The 16,588-nt window shown below is 30.3% G+C and overlaps 2 protein-coding genes across 2 annotated transcripts in view; one reads left to right on the top strand and one right to left on the bottom strand.

Moving 5' to 3' along the window:
* Positions 1-16,588, top strand: part of LOC105617928 (neutral ceramidase) — a 58,201-nt gene that overhangs the window by 2,758 nt on the left and 38,855 nt on the right. Inside the window, exons 5-6 of the mRNA XM_012199462.1 lie at positions 1,675-1,873; positions 3,420-3,626. Of these exons, the coding sequence (XP_012054852.1) occupies positions 1,675-1,873; positions 3,420-3,626 (406 nt within the window). The remainder of the gene's footprint in view (positions 1-1,674; positions 1,874-3,419; positions 3,627-16,588) is intronic.
* On the bottom strand, positions 7,284-11,325 carry LOC105617927 (cuticle protein 19-like). The gene is made up of 3 exons (XM_012199461.1): positions 11,317-11,325; positions 9,241-9,510; positions 7,284-7,565 (listed from the first exon to the last, which is right to left on the bottom strand). The coding sequence occupies exons 1-3, from the start codon at positions 11,323-11,325 to the stop codon at positions 7,284-7,286; spliced, it is 561 nt and encodes a 186-aa protein (XP_012054851.1).

Below are 16,588 nucleotides of genomic sequence, written 5' to 3'. Positions count from 1 at the left end.
CGTACTAGTATATATATATATATATATATATATATATATATATATATATATATACGTGTAATACACCCATACAAAATAAAAAAACAATGAAATTGAAGATACAGTGATATGGCTATTTTTAAATTGCTGTATCTCGAAAATGAATGCCGAAACAAAATACACTTTAAAGTTAAAAGTTAATACTATCGTGTGGTATTAAGAATGTTAGAACAAAATTTGCTGCCGACGTATTAAAATGTAAGGATTTTCAAAATTGTAATTTTATTTCTTGACTCTTCTACTTCTCCAATTCCATTTCTGTTATTAATTGTAACATGGTGGATCAATTTGATGAACGAAATTGTATTTAGCTTGGAGATCTTAAAGTACATTACCGACTAAATGCAATAATTTTTGTTCAACAATTACTTTTTTCCTGATTTATAAATGATTTGGAAATCATTTTCCAGGATTAAAGCATATGCATTAATACTTGTCTGTGAGATGGAGTTTATGTCGAGAAACGAAAAAAAAAATTTTTTTTAATTTTTTGAGATCTTTATTATTTTAAAACTGTCAATCATAATCATATTTGCTTCATAATATCATAATAATATTTGCTTCATATAAAAGCTTGATATAAAAGCTTTACAGTCTATATTTATGAAATTGTGGTCCACAGACGCATAGTTCGTATAAACAAACAACGTCGAGTTCTTGGAATTAGACTTAGAGACTTTATCGCGACGAATTTATTATTATTACGAAAATTGACACGAACGTGCGACACTGCGTGTATCATAATTTGCGTGACATATTGGTGTGGTAGTATATAAAGATCAATGTGTCGTAAAACAGCGATCTCTGATGGTGATTTGGACTTCGTCCAAATTCGAGCTTCACTTTAGGATCTCCTTAAAAATTACGAAAAACGATTAGTTTTTTTATTCAGGAAATGATGTCGATCAAGATGTCGATTAGCAAATATAATCATTTGATCACCATAATTATTTTAAATTTATTCTCTACGCGCGCAATCGTGCGCGAGAGGCGATTATTTTTAATACGAAAAAAATTATTTTTAATACATTATCTATTATTTATAAAACATGCTTGACATAGTGTTTTTCAACATTATATGGAGTGCCCTTTTAATTGCCTTAGACAAATATCTTGAAAAATATGTAAGATGTGAAATTTTTCAGATGGAACAGTTTTGAGAGGGTCGCATTGGTTTTTTTTTCTAAGCGCCCTTTAATTATGTTCCTCTCGAAATTGTTCCAGTTTTATTTGAAACATTTTTTCGTGTCTCATGCATTTGCTTGGGGCATAAAATGAGACTATACAGTACAGCCTTATACTATACAAATGCAATATTCTCAAATAACGCGGTTAATTAATTCAATTGCTTGCAATTGCTTAAATGTAAGGGATAATGCTATAGAATGCACTCGGCACTGAATATTTGATGCCGAGGTATAGCGATCATGTATATTGCATATAACACGATGTACGATACATGCCGTGTGTTTGCAAGCCTAAATAAGCATGTTCTCGGAAATTTATAAAATGCGTTTACTTACATCGATTTTACATTGAAATATAAAATTGATGACGACAGTATATTTGTCGTCAACTGCATTCTTTCGTGGAAGGAAGTAACATACAAAATTAATATTTTTTCTTTATTTCTAGATACAAGTATGACGTAGACAAGACACTAACACAAATGCAATTTATCGGTGCCGATGATAAGCCCTTAGGTGTCATAAATTGGTTCGCCGTGCATCCAACTAGCATGAACAATACGAACCGTTTGGTTTCTAGCGATAATGTGGGTTATGCTTCGATACTCTTTGAGAAAACGATGAATAATAACGCCATGGTCGGTAAAGTAAGTTAGCAAATATACTCTGCTAAACGTAATAAATATACATTTATTATATTATGTATACAACGTGAGATTTGTAGTTTTCTATTTACAATGACTCTATGTTTTGTTGTTTAAATTATAAAGAGCAAAATTGCGAATGAATCTGAATAATTTCGATAAGCGAATCTGCTACATCAAAGCTCCTGAAATCATTTGAATACATACGTCCCAAGTTTAAGTAAATAAATTATTTCAACGCGCGCACTTGTAAAAATACTCATCGCGTGCAGACAATAATTTCGTTAATTACAGAAGAGGTTGCGCGTGTCCATTATTAATCTTTCTTCCTTTTCAAGATGAATCTATTTCATATTCTTATTATTTAGTTAATATCGTGCTTGCATTTTTTGCTTTTCCTTTTTTATTTTCAATTATCTTTAAGCACATACATGTATGTACATACGTAGATATTGGGTTGTCCGAAAAGTTCGTGCCGATTTTGAAGGAAAATTGTAACGCAGAAGATTAAAATTTTTAATTTCATTTATTAAATTTAAATCTTTTGCGGCACGAACTTTCCGGACAACCCAATATATCAAGCGATGTTAGCCAAAAAGTTTCGGATGACGTTTGACAAAATATAAACAACACAAATAGGCGAAGAAAATATTACTTGGTCAAAGCGGTGTCTAATATTTTTCGCGTACGAATTTTACAATTTCCAATTCATGCAAATTACACACTGAATATTTGTTTTGTAACATTGTAACATAATTCTAATTAAACTAAAATACGTAATATTAAACTAACAAATTAAGCTGACAAGCAATTTAATAAGACTAATGTAAATATACAAGAATTATCAAGAAAATGTGTGTACGAATTAGTGCAGTTTGGTTCATAAACCTTACGAAATTATTTCGGATTAACTGCGCACATAGAGGTATATAACATTTTTTCAGAATACAAGATTTTTAAACTACTTTATTCTTAGCATAGACTGTTAAGATTTTCGTCATTCAGTTGTGTACTTTATATTTATTTAAAAGTTGTATATCACCATGGCACGATATTTTAGCCCCATATTTATTTATTTACCGTAATACACTAAACGATTATATGCCGCCTCACATTTATCGCACATGCGTCTGAAAATAATTTTAAACTTTGACGTAAATATTTTAGTAAACCACGAGAATAAATTATTTGATTAATCTCATCGTTTAATAACAATATTAAACGAGATTAATTAAACGAAGAGTAATTTTTTCCATACAATGAGAGAAAAAAGATTGCAATTGCCATAATTTAATTACTCATATAATTTATAGTCATTTTCAGTGCCAATTATATATACATTTTTTGTACAACTATAAATATAACTATTGTTTTTATACATATTATAGCAGTAATATAAAAATGAAGCTTCTAACCGTAACTATTTTATCATGCAATAGCCACAGTTAATACCAAATACTTTTCTTTCAATGTACATACACGTACACATATGCATATACAAATATGTCTGTAATACGAACATCATAATATTTTTCTTGACATTATATAGGGTCGATTCGTAGCAGCCTTCGCCTCGACTAATCTCGGCGACGTTTCGCCAAATACACGTGGACCAAAGTGCGAATTCTCTGGACAAAACTGCTCCGATCAGTATACGTGTCCCGGAAAGAAAGAAATGTGCTTCGCCTCCGGTCCTGGAAAAGATATGTTCGATAGTACGAGTATTATTGCTCATAGAATTTACCAGGAATCTATGGTGAGTACGGCTTTTCTTATCATATTTATGATCCTTGTATTCTGTGATCCTTGTATTCTGATGTCTCTTCCTTCATTTATTGCGTGCAACTATAAGATATTATTTATAAATTAAAATAATAGCAATACTTTTTCCACGTTGAATATAGTTTGCCATATTCGCTTTAAAAAGATAAAAGAAAAAACTAATAATTGATTTCTCCGGTGCATGAATGCCAAAAGTGGACGTTTTAATTGAATGTAAAAATTAGATTATGCCGCTATAGCGCAAAACTAAAGTAAAATTGGAAAGCGTGCACGTGAATTTCACGGTCTTGGTAAGTAAGTTCAAGTGCTCGGACAAAGCGGCATTGCCGTAAAAAACTGAACTTTGTTATTGCTTGAATCAGAGTTGCCCGTTTCCTCGTGTACTATTAATTATACAGGAGTATAATTATACGTGAAACTTATTAACTGTGCGAAGAAAGCCCATCGACCGACGCGTCGAGATCGTTATCAGACAAATTAAGTGATTTCGCGCGCAGAGCGATACACTAATTAAGAATATACAATGCAAAACATTGCCGTTTTTAATTGAAAATCTAACAACTTATTAAGAATTATATAAAATATACACAATTGCAATTTAAAATTTACAGAATTTACAGAATCTTATAAAATTATTATTCTGAACTCCTAAAAATTTAATTAAAATTATTCAATAAGATTAATTAAGGATTATTAAATAATTATTAATTCGATCTACTTACTCACTCATTTTCGCTCTTTGAATAATTTTTAATAACGTTAAATTTAATAACGTTAATAAACATTCAATCACATTTGGATCAATATAGTGTTTCAACATGCTTCTTGTAGTGATGGAATTTTTTTTAAATCATTCTTGAAAAATAAATTGTCGATTACATGACATAGGTCTTCTAAAAAAAGACTTTTCCCCTCTTTTCTTGAAAATTCCTCGATTAAACATGGTATTTTATTAATATTCCTATGCAGAAAGCAAAAAATGAGCGATATGTATATGTCGAATTAATAATTACTTAATAATTATTAATTAATTATTAATTTTATAAGCAATTTTAATTAAATTTTTAGGAGATAAAAAAATAATGGTTTCATAATATAATATAAAAAGTTTAGTATAAAAACATGATCTGTTTAAATAGTTAAAGTAAAAACTCATAATTTTATATATATATATATATATATATATTTGTATATGAATATATATTTATATTATATATACAGAGTGCGTCTGATAAAGTTTATCATGTTTTTTTTTAAAACGGTTAGAGATAAGAGGAAGACACCTATTATTGTAGAATAAGTAGCGGGACATATTTTGATGACTTCGAGTGATCGTAAATGTCCTTGGTTTTTTACTACCAATTAAAAAAAGATTTTTTTCTTAATAGAAAGAGGTATTTTTTAAACTTTCTATCGATACTCAATCAGTTGAATATCTTTGTAGAATCTTTTCTTCGAAAACTCGACTATTTGCGGGATATAAACTAAAAGAAATCAGATTATAAATTTGAAATACATTTTTTTATTATTGCAATAAGTTGTTCAAAATTCATGTTGATTTAAATATGTCTATAGTCTTCGTGGAAAGCTAATCTTTCCCAACTCTTGAATCGTTATTTCACGCAAAATATTTTTTATTCTTTTTACATTTAAAATTACTCAAGACCATCAAAGTATTCCCTACTTATCTTATATAATTTTGTAATAATAGGAGAATCTTTAAGGATAATTTTGTAATAATAGGAGAATCTTTAATAATAGGAGAATAAGATTTTATCAGCAATTATGTAGAATAAAAAATCTTAAATTAAAAAATCTTAGAACTTTATAAAATTTATATATGTATATCAAGAATTCTAGACATGATATAAATTTTCTCACTTTCTTACTTTTGAAAAGTGTGTAATAAAAAAATCTGAACAATTTTCTAAAAAGTTAAATTATTCAGTAATGATTTAAAAATTCCGAAAATTCTGAAATTTATATAAACGTTACATTCAGTAAAATTTTGGAAGATTCTGAGAAAAAATTTCACAAGATTTTATTACAATTTCTTTATATGTTTAAGTTATATGTTACTTTGTTATCGTCAAGTTCCTCTTCATTGAATAAAATTGAATGAGCAAACTGTCAAACAGAGAATCAATGTTCTGATGAAGAATTATCTCAATATATGACAACCCGTCACATTTTGTCAAGTGGAAGTAAGATAAAAATATGAGAATACTTTTATTTCGAAATAAATCAGTTTTATGAAAATACAATACATTATCATAAATATCAATTCTTTATGACTGTTTTAATGTATTTAATTATACAATAAAGATACTTAGTTTCTATTTTTCTTACTTTTAACAAAATCGGTTTCGTATTATCGATTGTCTATACTTTTATTTTGATATAAACCGTGTTTTTACAAAATTATATTATCGTAAATATCAATTTTTTACGATTTTTACTTTTTGAACGTATTTTATAATGTGAGTACAAAAGACTTAACTGCTATTTTCCTTACTTTTAACAAAATCTGTTTTGTTAGTCGCTGATTTTGATATCATTCCCAAACACACATTCTTTCTTTCTATTCATTTCATGTGAATTTGATATTGAGCTTTTCATTCCCGTCATGGGTTTAAATCTAATCCTGCAATATGCGTAAGTCATACACATATGATGCACATAAATTGTAAAAGTTCTCGGACGGATTTAAATGAACGTAACATTTTTTACGTGGTTGTGAAACATTTATATAGATACTCTTTTTAAATTATATCTTTATAAATTATATATGTATATATATTCTCTCGCGGTACTTATATTCATTTAGAATAAAACCTAAAAGTGAATGCACAAGAGATTTCTCGAGGTTAAAATTGAATGAAATTTATATTACAACGTAGTAACAAATATGTATAAATCAATACTTCAGACATGCGTGGTTACATCGCAATTTCAATTTCATTAAATGACTCTCGTTTAAAGAGATGCGTAAGATGCGCCTTTGTGCGGTTTCACAAATCGTCAAACGAAAGGTGAAAATAAATAGAGAGAATTGCTTTTGTGTTATTTGTAAAAGCAATTGATTTTTTACGCTGCAAGTTTCAAGTGCAATTACATTTGTTTTAAAATAAAGCTACAAAACAAAGAAATAAGAAAAGTTTTTAAAAATATTTAAGATTTGTTTGAAAAATTTTATAAATTATATATATTACACACGCACATACACACACACACACACACACACACGCGCGCGCGCGCGCATGTGTGAAAAGTACTTTCAAACTTTTGGCCAGGAGTATATATAATAAAAATAATATCAATTTTTTGTGTCAGGAAATGAATCAATATTCCTCGATAATTTCAATAAACTTATATATTTATCGCAGTATATTAAACATGTATAATCCTAAACCCTCCTAAAATCTAATTGTTTTACATGAAAACTCTTTGTACGTAAAAGTGACCTCAGCTTTTCTGTTTATTGCTGACGGCCAATTGAATCCACCTGGAGGTTTGAACGAACTTGTAAACATATTTCGCTGTCACATGACTAATAGACTGATTGCCGCGCGACTAATATTTTTTAGCGAAACGCCAGATTCGTTGCTATTTACACGATGCGATGGCTGAGCTAATAATGCTTCTCGTAGTCATAGCTGTTAAAATGCGCCGGTGAGACGTACTTGACAATCGGCACCGGTTTCGGATGTATCGCCGGTCCGACTTTCTTAACAACGGCGTTGAATCCGTTATGATCGTCCGCTGTATATTCGACGATTCGTACACTTCCGTCGGGCTCGTTCACGCTGTACGAGCCATGGACAACGTCGCCGTCCCGCACCTCATGCTGAGTCTTCACGTCACCGGTATGAGGATCATGAACGCCGTAATTGAAGGTGTATTTCGGATGTGACTGTAACAAGTATATACAAGTATTGTTATATGCGAGTTCGCCACAAATTAACGATAAACATCCACTAATGCCGAAGTGAGCGCATAGAGTTTTAAAGTGCGGTTCGCTTAGTGGATTAGCTACAAATGTTTCCAAGCATTTGATTAATCAGTCAGAAAAAAAAATTTCACTAATTGATCAATTAAGACAAGGAATGTTTTAAAACGTTGTTATTGTAGCATCGAGTAGTGCCTTTAAACATTTTTAGCTGTTTAACAACGGGCGTTATTTGTTTTATAAATACTTTCCGATAAATATTTCCGTGCAACTTGAATATTGCTGGCAGATGCATAACGATATTGATTTTTGAGATCGTAGATACACGGAAAAAAGTTTTATTAAAGTACATTTATAATTTTAATTTGATACAGATCTGAAAATAATTTGTTAGACCATCAAAATAATTACGTAGAACGCTTGAGTTATTGAATAATCAGTATAAATTTCAAGATTTTTTGCAACGTTGTTCATTATTCTTGAGCGTCCTGTGTAATTATTTTAATAAAATTATTTAATTAATTATTCCAATAAAATTTAGTGCGGGTCTTGATTTAGTCAATTTTTAGATATCTCAACAAAAATTGTTCTTTCCTGTATTAAGCGTACGTAAAACAGAATTAATTTTCAAAGGAATAAAAAGTAGATTAAAAATTAAGAAAAGAAACTCTTATAAAATAAGATAAATTAATTTATCTTGCCAATGTAATTTAATTTAACGAATAAACAAGGTAGTAGGTTTTTTATCACAAACTTTTTATTAAAAAATGTTGCGATTCCAATTTTATATTAAATTATTCAATAAATCTGGTCCGCAACTATGTAATGAAGCTTGTGGAGTACAATTCCAAGCGCTTTTGAGTCCCGACTACGGATACTACAATTATTCGCACACATAATGTGCGACGTTCTCTCATTTTATGATATTACTTGCGGAGCGCCGCTTTTAGTGACAATTAACGTCGCGAGAAAGTGACGACAATGAGGATTGCGGAAAGAGATTTGACAATAAGATACAGCGAGGACAGAGGAAATACACCATTGTCTACACAGACGTTACTTTTCAAAGAGACAAGAATTTAAATTAACATATATACGCCTCAGGCGTCTGGAAACGCGAGACTTGACGAATCTTGACACTTTTCTGAAGGAAACGTGCGGGAATTTGTATTAAATATTAATAAAATTGAAACTATTGAAGCTATGAGAAAAATAGGTGGTTTTCTCTTGAAATTAAATATGCCGCTTATAATATTTGTTGCAAATATTATTAAGTCCCGTCATTGTTACGAAAGTGAAATTTTTAGAAATTTTGTAGAAATTAAAAAAATTGTTGAATAGTTTTATACGAGATATATGCTGATATCGATATATGCTCTCAGCAAGAAAAGACTGAAGAATAGGTGTATCAGCTACAAAAATTATGAAATTTGTAAAAAGAATATAAAAAAATTAATAGTAATTAGTTTCAAAACTAGCTAACTGTTTAATAAAAAGTTTGTGATAAAAAATTGATAGAAGAAGATATATGTATAAGTATTGAAGATCTTTGATAATCGATTCGACTTGGGTGAAACGCATATTTCCTCTATTTTTGCCAATATTCGTTAACAACAGTCAGACATAAAAAAATACTCACGTAATAATCGTGATCTTGATCGGTGTGATGTTTGTAGTCGTGTAGTTCATGAGCGTTCAGAGATGCATCCAAAGACGCGTCCACGTGCAACGGCGCAGCGGATACCGCGTGTATCGGAACCGCGACCGTCGGCAGAACTTTGTATCCGGCGGATCCAATGTATGCATCGAGATCACCGTAATCATCGTAGGACAGGCCATGGCCGCCGTTATAACCGCTGAGAACCACCGCGTGGCTACACGCCAGCGCGGCACAGAGGAAAGCGACCGTCTGAAAACCACAATTCGCGATCGTAAATCTCTTCTGTGGGAAAACAAGATTGTTAATATGCGAAGTTGTGTCAAGGATTTGATAGTTTCTTTTAAATTCCTCTATGGCGTTGAGAGGTGTTTTCTTCTTTTTCCCTTTTTTTTTCTACGATATCTTCTAAAATTTTCTCTCGTCTAGAATGCCGTGCCTCGTGCAATATATTTAAAAGCATCCCAAGTATACAGCGGATGCAGCGAATAATCGATAATGCAATGCAAGCGATTTTCATTAGTCACTTGTCAATATGGGGATTCTTAGCGTCTGACGTGACGCTCGCTGGGTACTTATGTATATGAAAAATCATTGGGGCTGATTTATTAGAAAAGTCCCTCTCTCAAGTAAGACGCGCTTCTCGAATTTCGATGTTTCATTAAAATCTCGGATTAGAAATCCTGTCGATGCGAATATCGTCCCCTTTTCACTTTCACGCCGACCTTGTTATTCGCGCGCAGATCAATAGATCGTAAGTCAACGAAACGCTGCGCCGCGGAAGTGTGGTTAAGGATTTCGCTTCCTTATCCGTTGCGATGAAAATGATACATCGCGAATAAAAGGTTTATTACACCCTCGCCTCGGCACGGATGTTCATGTCTAAGAAAATTGACACTATAGATTATGGTATTTTGAACCGTAAACCGGAGGATCGGGAAGAAGAGAAATCTCATTTGATTGGAAGCTGAAAAAGTCACAATTGGGAATGTATATACTATTAGTAATATTGGGTGAATGCAATGTTACATCTAAAATCAGTTTTCCAAAATCAGATCGTTTCTAAATAATTATTTAAAGAAAATAAATACGTATATGTATATCGTTCCTTTACTTGAAAATGAATAATTAAAAAGAAAAAAACATGATTTATCATGAACGCGTTATATAAACATTATTTCATCAATTATCAAAAGTGAACTAACTTAACTTTACAAAAATTGTTACAGCTCAAAAAGAACGATTTAAAAAAAATCATGATCATTTTTATTATTAGAGAATATTATATAATTTTTTAAGGATTTTAAGGATTTTGTGAAACATCTTTCAAAAAAGGGTGGTTTTTAAGGAATGAAAAACAAAAATGATATTTGATCACATATAGAAATATATTCTTTTTGTCAGTATTATATTATTGATCAATAATTTTTTGTTAAATTGCAAAATACTTTTTTTCCTTTTGGAAAACTTAATTTTTTAAATTGTATCACTTTTGAAGTAAGAGAGTAAAATATAAATTATACATAGTATAATGCTTTACAAGTATAATGCTAAATAGACGATCTAATAATCTAAAAGATAATTAATAAAGTATTTATTTCTAATTAACAAATTAGAAATTGCGTAGACCTCATTACTAAATACGTGCTGATAAGTGATTTTGTAGCGTATGACAACCAAAGCAAAAGAAAAGACATGAAAAATAAAATTGAAAAGATTATTTCTTTAAGTAAAACTTGAAAGAGATAAACCTCTAAATCAACTATTCACTAGTTCAGAACAGTTCAGAAAGCGATTTTGGAATTATCTCTCTTAATGGAAAGGTCTATATAGACTTCGCCAATTTCGTGTAATGTTCGACAGTATTATTACATTAGGCGCCCTATAACAAGCGAGAGAAAGACAAATAAGGGAGATTCACTCGGATGATAAATGGGGCACCGGAAGTTCTCTTGAACATTGCCGACAGGAAAACGCGACGCACACTCTCACCCGATCTCCTCACACTCACTCTCGTCATACCACACTCATATTGCGGCAGGCCTTCTCTCTCCGTACCTTGAGCATGATGCTTCCACAATGTTTCTGCCCACACCACGTTTACCGTATGCGAGACTGTCGAGCGCGAAGTCACTGATAGCATTATTCTCGGACGATGGGCTTATATCCATCTCCCACCTCGGGATGGCTCCGTTCCGGGCAAAAGCTCTCGGCCTCGGGTGCCACCACTCGCTCTTTCAGACCAGGCTGTACCATACCCCTGCGAATCTTTTTATGTATGATATGAGAAAATACATGGTACGATCCACGTGCTCTCGACCACGATGACAAACGTCGGTACAAGTTAATATACTTATTTGTACGAAAATTCTCAAAGGGAATCGGCTGTCATGCTTTCGATTTAATCGAAGGAGATGATCAAAAAATTGATACAAGTTGATAGTTGTTACAAAAATTACTTAGATTAAAGAGAGACAGATGATATAAAATTGCCTGTGCTGCTCATGAAAATCTTACAATCTTGTCTCAGTTATTCATTAAAGATGCAGTGGATTGATTCAGCTAACAGAGCCGATGTTGAAAGGAGGAACTGTTGGCGAATAAACGTTATTTCTCGAAATTGTTTGCTTCGCAACTACGTTCGTGAAATTTCGACATAATTCATTCTCAAACAGCGGAAGATAGCCAAGTGGACGTGAAATTGAGTGGAAATGTCATAATAGATTTGATAATCAATTTGGAAAAAAAAATTTAGTTGTAACGTTATATGTTCCATTAATCCCTTTCTCAAAAGGAAAAATTATTTATGTTAAGCAGAAAATTATTAATTAGGTAAAGATTTGTTTTATATTTATATTTAAAATTCTTTCTGTTTGAAACTGAAAACGAAAATTCGTATTGAATATTTCTTTCTATACTGTACAAAAAAATTTAAGTATAAATAAAAATAATATTATACTACAAATATATATATATATATATATATATATATACATAATATTTTACTTTTATTAATATAATATGAGATGCTTGTACTAAATGAAATATTAAATAAAATAAATCTGATGTATTAAAATCCAATTTGTTTGCATAAGACAAATTTAAATGAAAAAGAATTCAAATACGAAAAATTCTGTGTTGGATATAATTTAAATCCACCGAGATTAACCACGAAAATTTACTATCTCTTATTATTCGGTTTAATTATTATAAATTACAGCATAGAGGCTACATGGAAAAACAGTCGATTGCTTATACATCATTGTTGCTGCGCGCATAAATGTTACGTCATGTCTTAGCGCAACAAAAGCAGATGCTCTCACTCTTTCACTGTCACTCTCTCTTTTTCTTTCTTCCTCTTTACGTATTCGTAGCCGAATTAATATTATCCTTTCTATGAAATCGCTTACGCATTTTTCTCCGTAGAGAGAACACATAACGCAGAGAGAACGCATAACTAATGTGGGAAATTTATGCCGAATTCCTTTGGCCGCGAAATAAAACTGGACTGCACGTTACGGAACATCTTGAAGAGAAAGGATATATTCATTACGAAAAACTTGTTGCCACATCTTACTTTGTTTTAACAAAATTTTTATACGTAAATGAATTGTCGTAAAACTTTTACTAAATTAACTGTCGTAAAATTTTATAAATTAAGTCTTCTAGAGTTTAAAAGTAAGTCGATAAGCAGAAAGTTTTATATCTTATGTTGTTACGTTTCTGATTTCATATATGTACGTTTTTTTGATAAATTAAATTTAACATATGACTGAATATCCATATAAACATATATAATGAATAAACAACTATTCTTGCAAGAAAGATTTTTGTAAGAAAAAAATCTTAGCTGATGTAAAAAATAAACATTAATTAGCAATTTATTAACAATGAGTACATTCTATTCTAATATAAATAAAAAAGAGTTTAAGGAAAATAATTGTGTTCATGATCTTAGAATGATCTTAGCTAAATTCCGACGAATACTTTTTGTGCGTTAAATTTTTTATATTTGCCTATTAAAATGAAATATGATTTTAATTATTATATATTCTTTTAAGTAAAATAATTTGAGAAATATATAATCCATTTTATTCTTTGTTAATAAATTACCAATTAATGTTTATTTTCTAAAAATATGATTTTTTAAAAGATATATTTTTCCTGTGTAAAATACTTTTTACATTCATTATTGTATAAACTGTATCCTTATATAAAAAACTTAAATCTCAAATATATTTCGAGTTTTAGTTGATAAAGGCGTGGTAACTTTAGTTCTATTCTGATGCAATTCTTGACAAAGCCCGTTTGTCTTCGCAATGAGCAATGGTACTTCTTTGTACACGTAACGTACACATCATTGACGTTCTATGACACGATCCAACTGTCTTTAAAAAAAAAAAGAAAGAAAAAACAGTTGGTCCTGCCCGAGTGATTACTGGCACGATCTATTTAGATCAAGATCATAAATGACAAAACTCAGTCCAAATTCTTTTGTTGCGCATTTATGTAATATCGTGTCGGACTTGTTGTTCAATGTTTCTCTGAGAGAGAGTTGAAATTTATTGTTTTAGTAATTGCTTGTGTGAAATGCGTGGTATGTTGATTGTGGCAATCATTGATTATTTAAAGTATATATTTCGTATGTCATATTTTATTTTAATAGTATTTTTGTGGAATTTTTTTTCGAGGATATATAAATTTGGTTTGCTTTATTTATACTTGTGTAAAGCTATAAACGATCGATCGACTCGATTTGATGTAATCGATCAAAATGCAATTTTGCCAGCGCATATTTCATTCGCAACTAAGACGTACTACAGCAAAATGTATACCAAATGTACAAATGTATCTTGATGCATAAATCAGTTGTATACTGAAGAAAACGTATTAAAAATTTATTTGTGTGTGTGTGTGTGTGTGTGTGTGTGTGTGTGTGTGTGTGTGTGTGTGTGTGAGAGAGATATAATATTCACTGAAATAAATCCTTATTTAAATATGACGAAATGAAAAATTTTATTTCTAGCAAATAAAGTATCTATTTTATTTCTTTTACGGTTAATAAGACAGAAATATATATTTCGTCATTACATTCAAATTTTTTTATATGAAGAAAATATTACATATAACATACATGCTTGTGAATAAATGATTATATAATTGCTATATAACTTATAATAAAACATTTTCTTTAATTTATGATCAAATATAATTATATTTATATAACATTACAGCAGTAATATTTATAAAAATGGAACATCTAACTATAATTATTTTACCATGCCAATTTTGTCTCAAATATCAACACTTTTTTCTTTGTAACTAATGTGAAAAATGCCGCAAGAAAGCAAAAAACAGGGCTTAAAATGTCATAAGTTCATCGTGCAATTGGCAATTTTATTATGATATCACAAGATTTATATTTAAATTAAAGCTTATAATTAAAATTTTTTACAAAGTCGAATTGCTAATACCTTATTTAGTTAAAGTTTGTGAAGAAATAATTTTCAAGAAAATGATTTCTTTCTTTCATCTGAAAAATTAAAAAAAATGATATTTGCAATATTTTGCTTTGATACGCCTCAATTAAATGCAGTAACAAAAATATGCAAACTGAGACAGATTCTTATTATTTAATCTCTGTTTTCCGTTCATCATAAATTCAACATAAGTTGAATACGTAGGACTTTAAAAGCACTCATCTAGAGCAATGAGCTCTAAAACCTCGAATTTTATAGCTTAAAATTCGGACTTTTTTTTCAAAAATGTTAATATTATAATTTCTCACCGCAAATTTCAATTATTTAGTATAACACTAGTCTAACGCTTTTATATAAAAATTGCTTTTACAAATAAAATAAAAATTCAAATAGTTACAAAGTATACTTAATAATTTTATGTTTATTACATCACAATATTGAAGTGAAACATAATATAATCGATATAATGTATAATAATAGTAATATATAATATATAATGAAACATATTCGGTGTCAAATAACTAGTAAATTATTATATCTCAGCTTACACAGTGATGAACATACAAAAACTCGAATTATCTGTGAGTAGACATCGTATCGATAAGCGCGGAGCGGCCGGGAGATAGGAGTTCACTCACGACAATGCTTGCGCAGCTATTGTTAAATGATACGAGATACAATAAAAAATCATAAAAATCATGAACTATTTCAAAAAATCATCCCGGATGTCCCTGGATAAATCTGCACAAATCAAAACTAAGATAAATTTGGAGAAATCCGAACGGATGCCAGCCCTAAATCTACATAATGTATGATCCAGATGAACTGAGTCGCCCTAAGTATCGTCGTCATGCTCGCGTTGATGTTTTGCAATTCACAAAGCGCTCTAGTTTGCGATTTTCGTATGGTTTACTAATAAGCCGCAGTTCATTTCTCCGTTATTATTTATTTTCTACCAATGTTATTACTGAACGCATAATTGAAGGTTGTCCATTTCCGCGGACAATTTTGTTAATCGTCAAGTTATTATCACTTTCTTTCGACTTCGAGCCAATCCGTTTCTTACGCAGTCGCTTATTACTTGACAACGCTTGGCTGTGGCAATAAGATTTCATAAGGGATTCTGACTAAATTAAGTTCGATCGTCTCTTCTCTGCTTGAATGTCTTTCAAAGACATGACAATGACACAATAACAGTAACAACGACAAAGAGAAAAAAACGCGTTTCAAAAGAATTCTTTTATATACATATAATTTATTTCGAACATTTTAATAATTTTCGAATTTTGTGATGAGTGAAATCATAATTGTGTGGTAATTTCTAGAGAAAAATTTCCATTGAGCATCTTAGCATGATAAAAATTCTGTCAAATCATTAAAGGAATAAAGGCTTTATTATTGCTCATACATAGGCTTTAACATAAATCAAATCTAAATATAAGAAACAAACGTTGATAAAAGCCAATACGGATATCAATAGGTATTAGTAATAAAATATTTATTATTTGCAGCTACATACAATAAGTGTAAATGAGCAAGTAATAAATAAATACAAAAATGAAAATTACGTATTGTCCTTTTTTTTGCGATTTTTTTCAAAACGAAGCAAAAATTAATATATCTCTAAAGGATCTTTATTTTTAATTTATTACTATTATTTTAGTTTTATTTATATTTTCGATTTCTTACACTCTTCCGTAATGGCCCTTTAAATTCGGGATATCCTCTGTGTGTGTGTGTGTGTGTGTGTGTGTGTGTGTGTGTGTGTGTGTGTGTGTGTGTGTGTGTGTGTGTGTGTGTGTGTGTGTGTGTGTGTGTGTGTGTGTGTGTGTGTGTGTGTGTGTGTGTGT

Source organism: Atta cephalotes, assembly GCF_000143395.1.
Source record: "Atta cephalotes unplaced genomic scaffold scaffold00015, whole genome shotgun sequence".
Lineage (NCBI taxonomy): Eukaryota > Metazoa > Arthropoda > Insecta > Hymenoptera > Formicidae > Atta > Atta cephalotes.
This window is presented reverse-complemented; position numbering and strand designations above follow the sequence as displayed.